Raw genomic sequence first — 20,452 nt, forward strand, 5'->3', positions numbered from 1 at the left:
AGCTGTTCACAATTGGATGTATTTGATTCTTATCAGTACATTTCCTAGGGTCTTTGACCATCAAAATGAAATATTCTCCCTCTTTCAGGGCTCCGGATTAAAATGTAAGGTTAGAATACAGATTTCATTCAGAATAAAGATGACCTTTTTCCTTTCTTCATTTAAGAAATGATTTATAAAATTGTGCTGTGTTATATTAGTGTCGCTGCTAGATTTTTTAAATTAATTTTAGCTGCTCAGAGAGTTCTTATGAGTTTGATTTTTCCAATGAACATTTTAGCAGCACATCATAGGTTAGCTTTCTGAATGCTATGAGGGAGAGTGTCTTTTTCCCCATTCTGGAGCTGAATTTGATTTTAGGAAATTAGCAGTCTCCTAAGCCAAATCTGATGATCGAGGTGGCTGAATAAGCTACCTTATACTCCTGTGGGTTTGAGGGGAGAGGGGGAAGAGGTATACTATTAAGTAACATAACTAATTTTTATTGTTTTTAAAAGCGATTTTGAAGGCATTACCAAGAAGAATTTAGAACTATTTTTGAAAAGGCACACTATTCTTGGCGGAAATCAGAGATCATCAAACTTTTTCTGTAGCAGGCAAATAGTAAATTTTAGGTGTTATGGGCCAATGTGGTCCCTGTCATATATTCTTTGTTTTTGTTTTTTTATAACTCTTTAAAAATGTAAAAACTAGTTTGACCTTGTGGATTGTATTTGGCCCATGGGCTATAGTTTCCTGAACCTGCTGGTATAAAAGTATCACTTCCTTGGGTCATTCTGTTTTAAATCTATATAAACATATTTATAATTTCTGATTATTTGTATGATCACATTTTATATTCAAGAAAATTATTATTTTGAAGTTTTTTTTAAATGGCTTGTCATAGTTTAAAGTATTTTTAAATTACATACATAAAGCATGTATTTTTTAAAAAAACGTACTTCTTAAAAGAAATTCCAGCAAAACTACTGCTTTGCTCTCCTATCTCATTCCTTTTCCCAAAAGTGACCACGGTTAACTGGTTGGTATGTACCCTTCCATACTACTGCCTGTGCACAGGTACATATTTGTGCAGGTACAACTGTAAAGCTTCAACTTTTGTTTGTTTTATATGAAGAACCATGTTATTCAGCCAACAGTGTGCCTGGTCATGCAGACATGTGGCAAGAGAGCAGTTAGGGACTCTGCCCTCTTCTAGAGAGTGTTGAACAATATTAGACCCTGACTATTACAGCTATCATCCTATAATGACATAAGCACTTTTAACTTTATTTAGAATTTTAGTCAAGAGTGGTTTGAAAAATAAAGCCAACAGCTTTTATTTTAACATGAACATTGAGCTCTTCTTCAAGCCATACTTCCAGGTGCTGGAGGAGACAGACTTAGACCTGCATGGCTGTTTGCCCTCCAACTCTGTAGGGCAAGTGCCCTTGTTCCCCAAGTCAGGACACTAGAAGATGAACCGACCACAAGGAGTAGGGTTTTAGTAAGCTGCTGAGGCACTGTAGCATCTACCTTTGTCCCTTCTGCTTCCCTGGGACCAGCATGGACCACTTGAGCTGAGAAGGGGAATACTTCATTTTTTGTTGTGGTTTGGAACTTTGGCTTGGCTTTCCCCATTGAAATGTGATGTGGATAGCTAGAATACTACCATGTGTTTCGTACATAATGAGCCAAACAAGATTTCAGAGGCTAGATAGACTGGAAACTGAGTGTTGTTCATGGGTTTTAGAGTCTGTGAGTGTATTCTAAGTTTGAAACAGCTGAGTTACAAGTAAACTCTAAAATGCAATTGCCAGGTATAGGCCTGCAGTCTTAACATTTTGCTTTTTCCACAAAGCAGTATTTGTTATATCTGGAATTTATACATTTCCACAGACCAATAAGGTTCTCTCTCTCAGAATATTCACCAACTTAGATGGAATGGCTGAGCATTTTTTTCCTTTTGGTCTTTTTAAAGTTTTATCAGCAAAGCCCTGAAAAGGCTCTTTAACATTTATTCCTGGGGAAAGAAATCTGTGGCCTAACATTGCTGAACTTGACTGGATAGGCAAAGACTACTCAGGAGCTTAGCCCAGGATCGTGGGTAAGAAAAGCCCTGAATTCTGTATTCAAATGCTTGACCATTTTAAACCTGAGACAAAGTACCAATCCCACTGTTCTATCCTGAAGGTGCCCAAAGCATGCTTCTATTGATCCCTTATTGCTCTCATTGATTGACAGATCCTGGTGCCTGTGTCTAGAAACTGCAGTTTCTGACTGTGTGCTCTGGGGCGAGGCAGGTGTTATGTGAGTCCTGTCCTGTCTATAATCATCAATGAGTTTGCCCCTTACCCCAGGTGGTTCACCCTCTTAATCTTGCTATTAGAGAAATGGGTTGTGACTATGGTGTTTCACTCGTTAGCTAGTGCCTGTGACACTGTTATGGGGAATGGAGTCAGAAGATCTGGGTTTAGTAAATGACTCTGCTTCGTTCTGATTATATGACTCAAGCAAATCTAACATCTCTAAGCCTTGGCTTGTCCATCTATAAAATGGAATTACCACCCACATTCCAGAGTTCTTGTGAGGATCAGAAGTGATTAGTGTGTGTGAAACTCTGTACGCAGTTAGTTGTCATCATCATTATTTATTATTATTGCTTCCAACCTGGCTTGAAAGGTACTATTAGCCCTTCTCTGAAGTGCAGAGCAGAATATGTACAAAACCAATATCAGAGAGAAGTGTGCAGCAAGATATTCTTCTAACTGAAGCTCTATTAGGTGGAAAAAGTTCCCACTCCCAGAACATTTGCTCATTTCTCTCCTGGTTACTGAGGTAGGTGCCTTCCTTTTCCCTCTGTGTTTTCTCTCTTGGTGTTGTAAGGTGGCAGCAGTATTTTTTTTCTGCATGATGTAGGAACTGCCGAGACCTTTTCAGGATAAAAGCCTGAGAGAACCTCTTCCACCAAGAGTCACTCTCCTGCTTGCCTTGTGTCTAGAATGTGGTGTGAGGAACGAAGGTGGGGGAATTTCATTGAAACATTTGCAGTAGCTGGCAGCCTTTGGACAAGCCAATTGACAGATTAGGTAGGATTTTTCCCTCGCTGGATTTATAGAAAATGTGTAGTTTACATTGTATATGAACTGGAATTTTGTATAAAATGAGAAATGTGGTCTTAATCAAGTGCTTCATGGGAATTCCTTTGTATAAGTCTCGCACTGTCAGTCCGCCAAAATGTGAATTCAGGAAAAATATGCTTTCCCATATTGAATGTTTTCTTTGTATAAAGCTTTAACATCCTACCCAAACATATTTCAGAGGTAGACTGCACAGGACCTGCTGTCTGTGTCTTTTCTTTTTGAGTCTAGGAGCATCTCCACAGGTGGTTTTTACAATTGCGTTAATGCCAGTGTTCCTGTAAAATGCCAGGCAAGCTGAATTGAGGGCAGATTTCTCTTTGATTTTGTCTACTTCAGTTTCATTTGTCCTAGAAATCTGTTATCCTAAGTAAGTATCGTTTGCAATTAAAACATGTGGTTCACATTAAAGTATAGACAACCCATAACTTGATTTTCTAGTTATTAGAAAGTCACAAATGTCTACCTTTTTTTCAAACATCTATCACTTGTGTTAAGTAAAATTACTTTTTCAGTGCAAATACAAATAAAAGAATCAAAAGAATGAAATCAAAAGTGATTCATACGTTTGTTCCACAAATATTTGTTGCACACTCTATTTGTGCCAGGTGCTGTTCCAGCCACAGGAGGATACAATGGCTAACGAGACAGAAATTCCTCTTATATGGATAGAAGAGGGCTGCAGTCTTAGATAAGATGATTAGAAGGCGTCAATCAGCGGGTGACGTTTGAGTAAAGACCTGAAGGAGATGAAGTGAGGAAGCCCTGTTGATACCCAGGAAGAGAGGACTCCAGGCAGAGAGAACAGCTATGCACAATTCCTGAGGCAGGAGTGACCTTGACTGTAGGAAGAGCAGTGAGGACCTATTGTGACTGAAGCAGTGAGTCAAATGGAGAGTTCAAGGGGTGAGGTCAGAAAGATAAAAGAGGTCAGCCTTCGAAGGGAAGGTAAAGAGAGGGCAGCACGATGAGATCTGACGTTGTGCAGTAAGCAGTGATGCCACATCTCCTCTTGCATTCTTCATCCTTAGGCAGTTCTGGGGCTCTGGCCACACGTTGTGGCCTCACTGTTGAGAAGCCATGGCCCTCTGGGCAGGTGCTCTGTACAAGCATTAGAAGCCCAGGGCAGCTACAGGGCTCTCAGGAGTTTGTCTTTAAGAGGTCTGTATTGTATATCTTCCAGCATTTTTAGTGGCATTCCAAATATCACCACCTTCTAAATGGGGAGGCAAGTCTACGGCCATACTACCCTGAACAAGCTTGTTCCCGTATGATCTCGGAAGCTAAGCAGGGTCGGGCCTGGTTAGTACTTGGACGGGAGACCACCGAGGAAGACCAGGTGCTGTAGGAGTAAAAAATTAAAAAATAAGGGATTGTAAACTGACAAGGTCCTTGCAATCTGTGAGGTCAACCAAGGGTTGCTTGCCTAAATAAATAAATAAATAAATAAATAAATTAAATGAGGCAAACTTTAAATAAAACTTTTATGTCATTGAACCTGGGCTTTCAGTTGATGCACTGACAAATGTCTTTTGTACACTGTGTGATTACTGTGAAACTGTTAGAAATTATTTGTGAACACTGACTTTTTCTTAAGGACCTTAATTCAGGCACATTAACATTTATTTGGGATATGCCAGAAATACTATAGAGTAACAGTAATGGAAAATATTAGAAGCTATTTTCAAAATGTGGTTTTCATTAACCTTAATGGAATTAAATTTGCATATTGTTTCTTTTTTTTTTTTGCCTGAGGTAAAAGTCATTGTTACTTTTTCCTTGTTTTGACTAGTAGATCGTCCATGATAGATTATGGAGTAAATATTTCCTAACTATATGTGCCAAATGAAAATCCAGATTGCTGCTGTTAATCAGAAACTGTAGTTCACCTCATAAAAAGCTTGTATGGATCTAGTTTTTAGGCTGTTGCTAATTTCTAGTCACTCTTTTTGACTTATTCTTTTATTGAGGTGAATCTTAATTAAATTTTCTTCAGATTTTAGCCTTTAGAAGAAGCTATAATTAAGTGGTTGCAATTTGGATGATTCTGTAAACTTCCCAGTGAACAGTAATCAAGATTTTCTGTCTGCCCAGCCCATTCTGTGTGGGTGGAAGCCACTGGGGCCAGAGGGCATCTGCCACTCTGGAGGGGCTGGACGCTTTGATTTGTTAAGACACGCTGTGCAACCAATTCATTATTCTGAAAATTGCTAATTAAAAGGAGAAAAATAAGAAATTGAGCAAATTTCCTGCTTTTCCAGTACAGACTTTTTTTAGGATAACCACATAGCCCTAATTGATGAGGGAAGATTCTTCTAAGGATCTCAGTATTGTCCTGTGTAGTATATTGTAGTATACAGTGGAGGATAAAACCATTTGGTGAAAGGTCATAGGGGAACTTCACAAGGGAAGGATCAGGCCTTTCTCTCCCAAATCCACTGGTCAACCTCAGCATCACTGAATATGAGACAACCAGGTGATCATGTCTTCTGATAAAAGAACTACATGCAGCGCCTTCATAATACATTCTTGCACTTCTCTCTCATCTCCCCCCGCCCTCCGCTAAAATAATCTAATCAAGCTTCTAGAATGAATGCCCAACCTACAGGACATGTGAAATATAGTGGAACAAGTTATACAACACCACAAGGAAGCAATCAGACAAATCCAGAATATGACATTTTCTATACAGTTGACCTGATTTGTTCAATGAGTCAAGTAGCTTGGGGAAACAACTAGGTAGAAAATACCTAAATTAAAATAAAGTTAAGAAATATAACCAAATAAAATGAGCCTTTTGTGGTTGAGAGTCAAACAACCAAAAAAATAGAGACATTTTTAAAGATAATTTGGGAAATTTGAATATGTACTAGGTCTTGGTTGATTGGGATTTACTTCAGAACATTTCAGCAAAAAGTGGAGTTGGGGAGAAGGATGAAAAAAACAAGGCAAAATATTGATGGTCATTGAAGTTTTTTGGTGGATACGTGGGGGTTTGTTATATTCAGCTTTTAGTGTATGTTTGGACATTTTCCAAATTTAAAAAAGAGAGAGGAAAAACTTAGGACCACATGATAGGAGTGATATATCAAGAATACCCAATAAACGATTCCATTTCATGGAGGGATTTGTGCATAGGAAGTTGTCTTCTAACAGAAAGGGGAGTGTTTAGGGAAACTCCTTTGTTTTCTGTCTACTCACAGATTACTATTCTTCACTTCCAGTACTTCTGATCACCAAATGAGAGCACACCAAGCAGTTCTGGGGCGTTGCTAACACTGACACTCTGGAGTTAGCATCAGATCTCACAGGTTAAGGGCTCTCTCCCACAAGACCACCTCCCTCTTTAGACACCAACCATGCGTCCAGGGTGTTCTTGCCTCTACTTCTTACCCACTGGCTGTAAATCAGAGGTTCCCATCACACCTTCCATGAGTTTGATTAATTTGCTAGAGCGGCTCACAGAACTCAGGAAAATATTTTACTTAGTAGATTATAAAAGGATATAACTCAGGAACAGCCAATTGGGAGAGATTCATAGGGCAAGGTGTGTGGGAAGATGTGTGGAACTTCCATGCCCTCTCCAGGCATGCCACTCTCCTAGCACCTCCATGTGTTCGCCAACGTGGAAACTCCCTGCAACCCTTCCTTTGAGCCTTTTCAAGGCTTCATTACTTAGGTGTGGTTGATTAAATCGTTGTCCATGGGTGATTGATTCTACCTCCAGCCCTTTCACCTCCCCAGAGGTCGTAGGGCTGAAAGTTCCAAATCTCTAATCATGTGGTTGGTTCCCTTGGCAACCAGCCTCTATCCTTAGGGACTTTCCAAAAGTCACCTCATCAATATAAACTCAGATTCGGTTGAAAGAGGTTTGTTATGAATAATAAAAGATGCTTCATCTCTCTTATTAGAAAATTCTAAGAGTTTTAAGGTCTGTGTGCCAGGAAGCTTGGAGAAGACTCTCTCTCTCTATATATATGTATTTCTTACTATAAGTCACAATATCGCAGGGAGTACTATTGAGTAAGGTATAGCAATGAAAAGAAAAGCAGGTGTTTTTCAGAAAAATGAAGAAGATATAAGTGAATCAAGGAAGAAAATGAGAACAGAGGAAAGGTACTTCTGAAGGCAGGACCTCAGCATCAGGTAGGAATCAAGGAAAGTGTGCTCCTAATTTTAGTGACTAAAATGGCAATGTTGCTTTCTTTTAGAAGAATATGATTAAAAATTTCATAGTTGCTGAAAAGATTTGAATGGACATAAGGGAAAAATTAGGTTTGGTGGACAAATTAGAAGGAAACAGAAATTAAAGAGTTTATGGAATTTTATGTAGGACTTGCTTTCCTGAATTATTTTCTATTCTAAATTTTTATGGTTGCTGGCCAGCTTGCGCAATTTCACAGGATTGGATAATAGCCTATTTTGGCAGCCTCCCTCGTCTTTAATCAAGAATCTATAAAACAACATTTGCCTAAAATCTTTCTGGGACCAGCATACACAGGGGTTGTGTCCTGAACCTCTCTGCTGCCTCAGGCTAGTGCAGTCTTCCTGTGGAGGGGCTTGTTTGCAGTGTCCATCCCTCCATGAGACCGGGCTTTGTGACCCTCTAACTAATGCTGAAACATTCAGAGCCAGGAAAGTAGAAATAGCCTAATGCTGTGGAACCCCTTTGAGCCCTTGCTAATTCTGGGACCCTTCCTGAGGCCCCCCAGCTCCTGGAATAGGCCCCAGTCTCCTGGCCTGTTTCCTTTTCTCATAACTGCTGCTACCTGGGTAAGATGCAGATGTGCTGGCTACAAGCTGGTAAAGATGAGTGAGGACAATCCAAAGTGCTCCAGGCCTGTGGGCTGAAAGGAATAAATAAGTAGATTGTGACACTAGATGTGATGAGCGCTGTAATGCAAATGGAAAATAGCCTCAAGCCTGACTGTTGATTGGTTCAGTGTTCCCACACCCAGCTCCTGTGACAGGCCCAGGCCCCATACCAGAACCTCCTACCTGCCTGGAAGAGGTGAGAGCAGGACAGATAACCTTGTAAGCCCTAGCAAGAGTTTAGGTTTTATACAGAATGAGATGAGATATTTTAAAGGGGGATTTTGAGCAAGAGACTGATAGGATTTGATTTGTTTTTAAAAATCACTATGGCTATACGTGACAGAAACCAAACTCAAAGTACCATAAACAACAATAATTGAAGCAAAAAGAAGCTAATAATTGTATAATACTTGTGCTATACTCTGTTCTGAGCCTAAGCACATTAACTGATTGAATTCTAGTGATAACCTTATGAGTTAGATACTATTCATAGTCCCATTTATTGATGTGTAGACTAAGGTATAGAGAGGTTAAGCAATTTATCAAAAGTCTCATGGCAGATCTAGACTTTAGACCCAGGCAGCCTGACTATATAGAGAACAAACTCTTGACTGTAGCACTGTACTGCGTCTCAACAAAACAGTGTACAGTAGTTCCCCCAAGTACATGGTTTCATTTTCTGCAGTTTCAGTTACCCTTGGCCCAGAATATTACATGGAAAATTCCAGAAATAATTCACAAGTTTGAAATTGCATATCACTCTGAGTGGTGTGATGGAATCTCTTGTCTTCCTGCTTTGTCCCACCTGGTACGTGAATCATCCCTTTGTCTAGCATATTCATGCTGTAGACACTACCTGCGTGTTAGTCATTTAGTAGCCATTTAGGTTATCAGACTGTTGTGGTACCACAGCGCTTGTATTCAAGTAACACTTATTTTACTTAATAATGGCCCTAAAATGCAAGAGGAATGATACTGTGCAATTCAGGTATGCCAAAGAGAAGCTGTCAGGTGCTTGTTATATATAGTCAGAAGGCCAATTGTAGCTATGTCACAATGCCTGTGTCATTAACCTCACTTCATCTTATCATTGTATCATCTGACATCACAAGAAGAAGGGCGAGTACAGTACAATGAGATATTTTAAGACCACATTCACCTTTTAATACAGTATATTGTTATAACTATTATTAATGTTGTTAATCTCTTACTGTGCCTAATTTGTAAGTTAAACTTTATTGCAGGTATGTATGTATAGGAAAAAACAGAGTGTATATAGGATTCAGTACTATCTGTGGTTTCAGGCATCCAGTGCGGGTCTTGGAACGTATCCCCTGTGAATAAGGGGGAACACTGTATTGACCTATGAAACTGAAGAAAATAAGCTCTTTGGCTATGGCTGGAGCCAGGGGCTCACACAGTACTGAACAGACTCAGCCTTTTTCTCTCCTCTGTCTTCTTGAGTGTTCTGTCATTTCCAGGCAGACTGTCTTCATGCCAGCGTCCCCAACAACACAGCAGAAGAAGCAACTCTGCTTTCCCCACAGTTTTGACAAAAGTTCTAGAATTGAATCTGGTTGGCTTGGCTTGGGTCACTTACCCATCCTTGTCCCCACTGGCCCGAAGGATAAAACTAACACCAATTGGCCAGGCCTGACTTGTATACCCACTCCTGGGGCTGGGATGTGGGCAGAGCCAATCTCATCCATACCACAGGGCTGAGAGTGCAGAAGGGGCGGTTCCTTGAGTGGCCGCTTCCAAAGCAACCAGGGTTGTATGTTGGGGAGGCCACACAGCACGTGCCAGCTGGAGAGGGCTAGAGAACGACAAGCAGTTAGGACCCTGGATACATGCTGATAATTCGTTTTGTTTTTCAGGATTTTAGCAGTTATGTGTTTCTTTGAAACCTTCTGTTATGTCTCTTAGTAAAGTTCTGTAGTTTCATTTCTAGTGACTATATTTTTTCTTAAAATTAAGTAACTTATTTTATTTGCTCTAATGAATGAAATAATATTTAAAAGTGTTTTTCTATAAATAGGAACACCATTGATTTTTATATTTTTATCTTTTCTCCTACCATGTGACTGAACTCAGTAATTCTGATGTTTCAGTAGGTTTATTTGGGGTTGTTTTGGTATACATGGTCATGTCATCTGCATATGTCTTCTCCCTTCCTATAGTTATATATCTTGTTGCGTGAACCATAAGTTTTAATATATAGACATACTTCATTTGATTGTGCTTTTCAAATATTGCATTTTTTACAAAGGTAAGACTCTCCACCAGCAAAAAGATTATGACTCTCTAAAGACTTAGATGATGGTTAGCATTTTTTAGTGATAAGGTATTTTTAAATTAAGGTGTATATACTATTTTGTTTTGTTTTGTTTTTTAACATAATGCTCTTACACACTTGGTAGATAATAGTATAGTGTAAACATAATTTTTATATGCACTATGAAACCAAAAAATTCATGTGACTCACTTTATTGTAGTATTCGTTTTATTGTGATGGTTTGGAACCAAACCCGCAGCATCTCTGAGGTATCCTATATAAAATAATCAGCATGAACATTCTTGTTTTTGTCCTCATTTTGATAGGAATGCTTTGGATATATTACTGTTGGTTATTTTAACAAATTAGTTTTTCTTATATATAATACAAGGTTATGATAAAAAATTCAGACATTTCCGAATGGTGAAAGTCCCTTTCTTGCAAAAGTAGTGATTCTCCCTTCTAGCTCCTTCCCAGTTCCAGGTATAACCACTATTAATTGTTTTATATATATATATGCAGTTAGCAGCAAATAATTATGCATACACAGACATATATGGAACATCTTTTTATTTCCTTACATATACTCTCTATTCCCTTAATAGCATTCTCATTAATGATAATATTGGTTCTTGGTTTGAAAGACTAAGCATACAGTTCCAAGTCATAATAAATGTTATATCTGATTCTTCATTTATGGATAAATGTGTTACTTTCAGGAAAGGCTTGCACGGTTTATGGTCTTCCTTCCTCCAGGAAAGTCAGGATCTCCTTCATGCTCGTGGGTAATGTCACCCTAAAAGTAAGCTCATGGGTTGCAACTGGTCTCTGTAGGTTGGCTGCAGAAGAGCTATCCAGGGAAAGAAAGCAGGGGGAGTTTTTTGGGGGGAAATCAGTTGTTATTTGCACAGAGATACTAGCATTATGGTATCCTGCCCTCAGCCCTGCAGTCACCATGCTGCTCTTGTTCTAGCTTGGTGCTTTTATGTGGAGTGTAGCAACTGCTTTCTTTTCTTTTTTCAACAAATATGTGTGGAAGGATTGTCTACTTTGTGCCAGGCACTGAGAACTCAACAGAGAGCAAAACAAAGACCCTGCCCTCATCCAGCTCAGCTTCTAGGAGAGGAAACAGAAAAAAGGAATAGCACATATAATAATAGCACAGTATAGTGCTATTAGATGGTGAGAGGTGTTATGAAGAGAAATAATGAGAAGCGGGGAAAGAGGTAGAGGAAAGGCTTCTGTGAGGACGGGACATTTGAGCAACGTCTCAGTATGAAGAACCATACGAATTCCAGGGAAAAGGTTGCTCCAGGTAGAGCAGTGGTTTGCAAATAGGGTCAGGGTGGGCTCTCCCCCAGAGGACACTTGGCAATGTCTAGAAGTATTTTTGATTATCACTAAAATGACACCTCCCTTTTTTTTTTCCTCATGCTAAGGCTAGAGTGAGAGAAACCTTGCTCACTTAAAGAGCTTGATTGTTACACCAGAGGACCCAAAATGGTTTGAAGGAGGAAGTATGATAGAGTAAAAGATATTGGACTTGCATATTAGGGAATCAGAATATCACTGACTCACTGTGTGTTTTGGAGACACCTTTTTTTGTCATCTTTTACGATCTTAGTTTCTCTCTTGGCTTCTGACCAAGACCCCAATCCCCCCTACTCCACACATACACACCCTTGGTTGGATGGTGTTTCTTCATGGAGTATGGAACATTTAGGTGACTAGACTCAGATCCCAGATCATGAAAGGCATAAGTTTGCAGGAGCACAAAGCTCTTAGATTTATCTGATTTTCAATTCTAATTATTTGGAGAAGGTGGAATATTGCTATTTCTCTTCCTTGTAGCCTTTCAGGTTGTATTTCAGTCCTGCAGCAAAACAGATGCCTGGATGCTTAAAAGCTTTCCTCTGCTGCCACCTTTGAACTCTGATGCAGTTATTGGTGTCTCAGAAGTCATCTGAGGAGGAAGGGATTTTTATCTGCTCTCTCTCTTTTTTTTTTTTTTTTTAATTTTAACAGTAAGGATTTCAAAATTTATTCAAAACAGAATGATCTGAGTGATTATGGTGGCTCTGTCTCCCAACCAGTGCTGCTGGCATCTAGTAAGTGGAGGCCAGGGATGCTGCTAACAGCATCCTACAGTGCATAGGACAGCCCCTCACAAAAGAGAATTCTCTGGCTTCAAATGTCAGTAATGCTGAAGCTGATAAACCGTGAGGGATGGAAATGGGAACAGCTTGTGCAAAAGAGTTGAAATGGAAGTTGTTCTTAAAACTTTTGAAGAACAGCAAGAAGGCCAGTGTGACAAGAGCAGAGAATGGAGGGATAGGAATACGTTCTGAGAATTGTCAGGGGCCGGATCATGTAGGGTATTGTAGGACAGAATGAAGGATTTGGATTTTACTCTGATTGTAACGGAAAGCCATTGGAAATAATCTGATTTCTGTTTTATAGGTTACCTGTGTAGAAAATAGCCTCTAGGGGAGAGAGGAGGCTCTGCTAGTTTCTTTTCAATATCCAGTCTCCCTTTCTTTCTTTAGTAACAAAACCGTGTATGTGTATGTGTGTGAGAGAGTTTAAGTGTGTGTGAGTGAGTGTATGTGAAGATGACACCAAGGTTTATGACATGAGCACCTGGGTCACTGGTAGTGCTATTTACTGAGATGGGGAGAGGTGGTGGGAAGAGTAGGCTAGAATAATAGGTCCGCGATGCCTATTAGATATCCAAGGGGTGCGATGTCAAGTAAGTAGTAGGATATACAATTTTGGAGTTCAGGGCTGAGGTCAAGATTGGAGATGTGAATTTGAGAACTATCAGTCAGTAGATGGTATTTAAAGCTTAAAACTGGATGAGGTCATCAAGGAAGTGAATGTAGCTAGAAAACCAAAGAGGGAATCCAAGGACCAGTGGGCTCTGGGGCACTCCAACATTTAGAGGTCAGGATATGAATAGGAAGCACCCCAGGAGGATGCAGAAGGGACAGCCAGAGCGTGAGGAAGAAACTGGAGAAAGTACAGTGTCTTGGAATCCAAAGGAAGCAAAAGCTTCAAGAAGGCTCACTATCTCAGATGCTGCTGAGAGGAGGTGTGAGACCCCCTTCCCTACCTCAGCCCAAGATTTGCCACAGTTATCACCTATTGGAATACCATGTGAATAAAAGTGATGGGAGTGTCCCTGTCAAATGGGGATGGTGATCCCTGTCTCAATGAGATAACATGTGAGACATCTAGTACCATGTCACCTAGGACACAGAGCTCCTTTCCTAAGTGACAGAAATAATGTTTATAGAGTAGAGTTTCCACTTGTGAATTTTGTTTGTCTTAGTTTATCAGTTGAAATATTTTAGTATTTTCATCTTGATTGAGCAACAAGTTTAATAAAAAAATACACACATCAAGAAAAAGAATGTCCTGATCTCTAGTAGGCTCTTAGGTCATATACTTTCTGGGTGACTTAAATATATTTTCATCTCTGCCCTGTATAAACTCACAATGTTAATTTGCTTGTTTACAGAGGAAACTTGAATTTTGAATGGGAAAAATTACTCTAAGAACAGTCCTTTGTCTACTATAATTAATGTGGACCTAGTTACCTTGAGTGGCATTTCACTTTTTTATGTCTTGTATGATACTTTATAATTATCCTTTTAGTTATGTTAAGATATATAGCAGTGCCACTGAAATATAAAACTTCCTGTGTGTGTTGGCATGGTAAAAATTTTTGACATATTTTATTTTGGAAAACAGACTAAAACAGAACATACAGCATGGGCTAGTTTTTCCAAAAATCATCTACAGATACAAATGTAGGCTGTATAGGAAACACATAATCAGTAGTTATATCTATTAAGTAATATTTGGTACCATTTATTTCTTTATTTAGCTGATCTTTTTTCCCTTAATTTGTTTGCAGTTAATATGTATTACTCATATAAAAGGTTTTATATACCACAGTACTTGGCACATTTAGAAACTGTGTATTGATATTTTCACCAGCAATCAAGCAGCATGTCGTTGGAGGCAGACTGTAATTTTGTCTGAATGATTAGCATTTGGTATTGGCTCAGCCACCCTTGGGCATATGTTAGCTTTCTTTCCTTCCCTGGTTCTTTCTCCTAAACATAGGATGGTAGCTTTTTTATTCTCTAGGTTAATACTGACTGCATAGAGATTTTTGTTACTTTTTTGTTCGTTTCTTTTTTATTTTTAAATATTTAAACATTCACTATAATCAGTTTTTAGGTCAGACTATAGATGTTAGTTTCCGTAAGCTTATTTTTTACATTTTATACTGTAATCTAATCTTTGTAAAGTACTTTCCATAGTCCAAGCATGGTCCACTGTATTCTCTCTCTCTCTGGAGACACATTTGGGTCTTTGTATCACGTTCTGATCTTTTGGTTAGGTCATTAGGTAATGACTCTGGAATTATCATGAGAACAAAAAAAGCAAGGTTTAGGACATTTGGAACCAAATATAGTGTTTAAGGTATAAGTAAGGATTGAAGAGAAAAATGATTGCATGACTTTGGAATTTCTAATAAAAGCAGCCAATCGAATCAACTTCATTTTATTCACTCTGACTTTTAAACTGATGAGAAATAAGTTCTAGAATCCCTGGAAATGTTTGACACTGGTATGTGTGACAGTTTTACTTGTTCTTTACCCTGCAGGAATATGAAAAAGATGAACTGTTAAGTGATGTTGAGCAGAAAGTGAACTTAGATGTGTGTATTGACGTGAAAATCACAAGTTGTGTTGGAAGATGAATGGTCTTGGGCACTCTGCAGTTCTAATACATGCAGACATTAAGGGCTGGGCCAGTCCCCAGCTCTAGGAGAGGAATAATGGAAACCAAATTTTGAAATGTTCTAAGAAATAAGAGTTGAGTCGGTCCTCAAAAACTGTGGTGGTGTGGGAAGGGTGGTCTTTTGGGGCTCAAAATTGAATGACCTTAAACTAAAATGTTTTAATAAAATATGAAAACCAGCCAAAAGAAAAGGTTTTCTGATTATATCCATGAACACAACACCCTTAGCAGCAGATGTGATATGTGTACAGGGGAATGGGAAAGTAAACATGCACCCTGTACCCTTTTCCTCCACCGTCAGGGATTCCCAGAAAACAAGGTTTCATTTCAGTAGATCCTTGACTGTTGTTTATAATCCAGGATGCCCCATGGAGGCACAAGTGGCAGAGTCACTGATTGTTTATTCTCAGGAATTGGGCCTTTATGAGCAATTTAAGTCACAATGAAAGCTTTCTCTTAATGCTGAAGTCTGATAATGGCCTCTCCTTACCTGAAATTCTATTAACTTGGGATGCATTGTGGTGAGTGGATTTATTTTTTTAAATGCAAATACCAAGGATAGGATTAAATTTATGTGCTTTCTTCATAATTCTTAAATGAGACTGATGTGCTGAAGGACTAGATAGATGTTTGAGGTTTGGAGTTCCCCAAGAGTTAGGAAAAGCTGCTCTTTTTCTCAAGCCCTGTGTGTCTTCCCCCTCTTTATGGTTGCTTTTTTCTGGCCAGTCTTAGCAGCTGCTGTCTGCTGTGGAGGTCATAAACTCATGCCACATGGGAGTGCCACAGGCCACCTTACTTGTTATTCTTGCCCCAGCCCCTTTCCCACTTCAGAGAAGTCTGAGTCATGCCTCTCAGTCTTTGTTCCCACCCTAAGGCCTGACACTGTACAGGAGACATCAGGGTTTCTGCACAAGGTTCCTCTCCTCTTCTAACTACCCACCCACTGTTGTGGCTACGTCGTGGATCGTGTCATAGGGAGACAGAGCAGCCTAGTGGTTAGAAACAGCTTTTGGAGTCAGACAGACCTGCCATCGGATCTCTACTGCACCACTTATTTCCTGCTTGACACTGGAGCATGTTTCTTTCTCTCTAAGCCTCAATGTTGTCAGCTATAAATGGGTGAATTTCTTTCGCCCCAGAGAGTCTCTTCACTGCATTTGAAGTGCTTGGTATGGGTTAAGCACTCAATAAATGGTAGCAGTTGACAGAGCTGTGACTAAAACTCCATTGACATTTTAAACTCAAATATCTCTCTGATCACCCCACTCATCTGTTCCCCAGCTTGCCACTTCTGTTCTGCAACTTCACTCAATCCCATGGTCCAAGAAACTTTCTCCATGTGAAAAATAGCTGTCTGCTGCCCTGGGGTCACATGCTTCAAAATTCATAACTTTAGAGTCTGTATTTACTTCCAGATTTCTCAGGAGGATCCCAAGAACTAGCCCACCCATGGGTTAAGGAGGGTGGGTCTGTTATAGGAGGGGAGCTGGGCCAAGACAGGAGGAGATACTGTAGAGGAAAGATGGGCAGAGGCAGGCTGAAGGTCGAGCTCCGTCCTCTCTCAGAAGGTGCCGTTTCTGCATCTGTTACTTTATGTAAACTGCTAGAGCAGATATTTTGGGAAATGGCTTTTCCAAGGTCTAGGGTAACCATTGCTTTGATTGGCTTTTCATGAATTGTCCGCAATACAAATACTTGTCACAATCATAATTTGTATTGACACTCCGTGCATCATGGATAGAAGAAGGAGGGAGGTGCTGAGTTCTTGTTCTCATTGGTCCTTATGTATAGGGAAGAAATTTAGATTAAATGACTCATCCAAGGTCAAACATATAATAGCAGTGGAAGCAACATACCAAATGTCTACCTTTTAAAACTGTCTGGCATCTCTCCCCACCCCTGCTGCTCTAGCAACATCCTCCTCCTCCCACCATCCTACCTCTCAGAGGATGCCCCCTAGCCTAGCCCACTATCAACCAGCATTGTCAGCAGTGTCCTACTTTAGACCCCACATCAGGCCTTCAGAGCCCTCTTCCAGAATTTTCCCTTTTAGAAAGAGGTGGGGTAACTCTTCCCTTAGTCTTTTCCTCAGCAAGCCTTTTCCTTCCCACCTCCTCGCCCCTCAGTGTTCCTTCTCCAATAGCATATTTACTTATTGGTTTGTTCCCCACCATTAGAAGGTAACCCACATGAGGACAGGGACTTGCTCATTGTCTTTCTTGTAGTATCCTCTGGCTTTTTTTGTGCTTTGTACACATCAGGCATTCACATATTTCATATTGTTGAAAGAATGGATGACACATTGTATCGGTCAGGAGCTGTAAGAATGTGATCCCAGAGCCAAATGGTGCAGGGCATCTCCCCATGCCCCTCCTCCCTCTGCCATAGCCTGCCAAGAGGCTGAGGGAGGAGGAGGAAGAGATTGTGCGCCTGGGGACCCAGCGAGGCTACTCCTCCCGCATTTGTACTGTGTTGCTTCAGGACACCCTCATTCTGTCCTAAGCTGGTTAAAGTTGAGTTTCTGTCATGTGTGTGGTCTCACTAGTGCCAGCCCACAGCTGTATCCAGCTGTTTAGAGCCTGTTGAAGGCAATGGGGCACACTGGCTCAGGACATAGACACTTGAGTCATGTGACCAATCTGCCACATTTAATTTGTGTCCCCTTGACAAAGTTTTATAACTTTAATGTGCTTGGTGCTTATTGTCTATATAATGGGAATGACCTCATGTAGTTTGTTCCCAGGATTAAATGAGATAATCCATGTGAAATCTTTAGCATACATGAAGTACATAGTGTTCAGTTAAAGCTGGCTGTTGTTATGTACAATATTAAATAAGTGCTATTTATTCATGTCACATGTCTCTAGGTTGCTAGATCTGCTTCTTCTGTGTCCCTCACCGTGCCCCATCTGACACAGATCATTGATGGGGAGCAGCAGCTTTGAAGGGGGTGTGAATGGAACCCCAGGAGGTCTGGGTAGGAGTTCAGCCTGTAATTCTGATTTTTCACTGTAGAAGGAGGATGCTTTGGTGTGAGATTTCTATGAGTGAGTCTGTTTGTTTTAGTTTGCTCCTGATGCTTTCCACAGGGGAAAATAATTCAGAGGGATTAAGTGTCACCACTGGGAACTTGCCTGACTCTCCTTCCCCAGGAAGCAGAACTCTGACCAGTGGGGCTGGAAAAGGGCAGCATCTGAAATGTATGCTAGGAAGTGAGTGGTCCAAGGTCGAGTCTTATTTTTGGCTGCTTCAAGGGACAGGACTGGGCCAGTTGGATAGGCAGTTGGGTCAGGTTTTAGTTCCTTGTAAAAGGCAACGGAAACCTCTAACCTTCACCACCTCCCCAAGGCAGTGCACCGAGTGCTGGCAGTGAGTGGGCCCCCTCAGCCATGCACCTACCAATTGGAAAAATTGCGAACTCAATAAATAAAGTAATTTTTTTTTGTAAGGAATCTGTGTAAGCCAATGAAATATGAAATGCCTTCCATGAAAAAAACTTGAACATGATAAAAGTTGCAAAAAGTTTTTGTCATTGTTGTCAAATTTGGTATGGGCAGCACAACTGTAAAAGATTAGGGGGAAATGTCAATGTCTGGAAGGTCTCTGCTCAAGTTGCTTTGCAAGTGGCAAGTTCTTGCTCTCCTTTAAAGACAAAAAATAGGAAATCGTAGAGAACACCTTGTAGCTGGGGTTAATGCAAGCAAGCAAACAGGGACCAGCAATGTCAGAGAACAACATTAGCCAGTACTTAAAATAAAATGTTTGTGGCATATGGTATTTTTAGTATATATATTGTTATGATTATATATTAATAGTATACATGAACATAGTATTGGGTATATTTAAAATAAATTCCTATTTTTAAAATAAATTCCTATTTTAATAGACTACTCTATCAACCAGCCAACTACTAATATGGATCAGGTGAGGATTTCTACTGTGTTGACAAAGGAGTTGTCAATAGGTTTTTGTTGACACTTACTAGACTGGTCTGTCAGCTTTATTTCGTAAGACTAGAAATAGAACATACAGTGATGTTAATAATTATGTCAATAACACTGTTACCAAAATAACCTGTATCTTTGGATTCCATTTCCAATGGAATATCTTCTTATAGTCAAATTGACCTTTCAGATTTTTAATGACATGGCTTTTACTGTCTCTGAATACTGTGTGGACATAATTGGAATTGTGGGTTGCTCTGGTTTAGCCAGAGCTCAAAGACAGCCAGGGTTGATGTGAGCCAGAGTCCAGATGAGGGGAGCGGAGAGCAGGAGTGGGAGGTTAGGTGGGAAGTAGGAACGCCCATTTGAACCTTGGGCCTTGCTGTTTGGTTGAAACATTTTGAATTGTAGGTATCAGGCACCTGGGTCCAAAGATGAGAACAAAGGCAGATATTTTTAAAGCATGTTGACTTTTTAACTTCATATGACTTCAGATGTGTCCAGTTAACTGTTACCTTCTACTCAAATTGATGGTTGAGAATTTATTGTACTAATGCAGTAGTAACCCACAACCTAAAAATGTCTGGTTCTCTTGTTTTCACAGGTATTGGGGCGATGTTTCTTGACCGTGGTGCAGGTTCATTTCCAGTTTTTGACCCAGGCATTACAGAAGGTCCAGCCTGTGGCTCACTCTTGCTTTGCCGAGGTGGTTGTGCCAGAAAAAAAGAACAGCAACAGTGGTGGCGGCTTATCTGGCATGAGCCACACACCCGAACTGGAGGAAGCTGTGCGATCCTGGCGAGGAGCTGCTGAGGTAGCTGTGACTCGGGGGGAGATTGCTGCCCTGCGTTCAAACATGAGAGGCTCCCGAGGGCCTTTGCCTGTTGGTTCTTAAAAGAGCCTTTTTATTTAGAAATGTGTGTTTTAAACTGTTATCAGTAGCTCGTTCATTTATTTAACAGTGAATGTCTTTGTAAATGCCAATTTTGTGCCAGGCACGCACCAGGCACTGGGGTGACAGCCTGTATTCACAGCCTTCTCGGAGAAAGGACTTAGAAAAAATGGTTAAGGGGCTCTGATGGAGGTTTGCGGGAGCCCAGAGGAAGAGGCCTGCTTCCAACCATGACCAGTGCAGCAAAGCTTCTAGGAAGAGGGACCAGGGAGAAAAGGTTGGAGCCAAAGTCTGTAAAGATGGGCTAGAGCTGGCTGTGGAGAATAAGGGGTCAGTCAGGCAGCTAGGTGGGGATATATTGGTGACAACACATTTCTTCTAGGCATTTTAATACTCTTTTAATTCCAAGGAAGGGAAAAGAGCCTTTTACGTCGAGTCTTTAACTAGCACTTATTCTGTTTTACAGAGTAAAAGATAATTTATAGTTAAGGAGTAGTATATTGAGTTATTATATAATATCTAGTTTGAACGATTCCATAATTGGTGACGTTTCGTTTTATGTTTTAGAAATCTTCTTTAATCACATTGTTAA

At 40.2% G+C, this 20,452-nt stretch overlaps 1 protein-coding gene and 1 pseudogene across 4 annotated transcripts in view; both read left to right on the top strand.

Moving 5' to 3' along the window:
• Positions 1 to 20,452, top strand: part of KIAA0355 (KIAA0355 ortholog) — a 69,008-nt gene that overhangs the window by 24,420 nt on the left and 24,136 nt on the right. For all 4 annotated transcript variants that reach the window (XM_025042585.1, XM_025042587.1, XM_006926793.2 and 1 more), the window contains one exon: positions 19,573 to 19,782. In XM_025042585.1, the coding sequence (XP_024898353.1) occupies positions 19,573 to 19,782 (210 nt within the window). The remainder of the gene's footprint in view (positions 1 to 19,572; positions 19,783 to 20,452) is intronic.
• Positions 4,352 to 4,470, top strand: LOC112474826 (annotated as a pseudogene).

This window comes from Pteropus alecto, unplaced genomic scaffold, assembly GCF_000325575.1.
Source record: "Pteropus alecto unplaced genomic scaffold, ASM32557v1 scaffold7, whole genome shotgun sequence".
Lineage (NCBI taxonomy): Eukaryota > Metazoa > Chordata > Mammalia > Chiroptera > Pteropodidae > Pteropus > Pteropus alecto.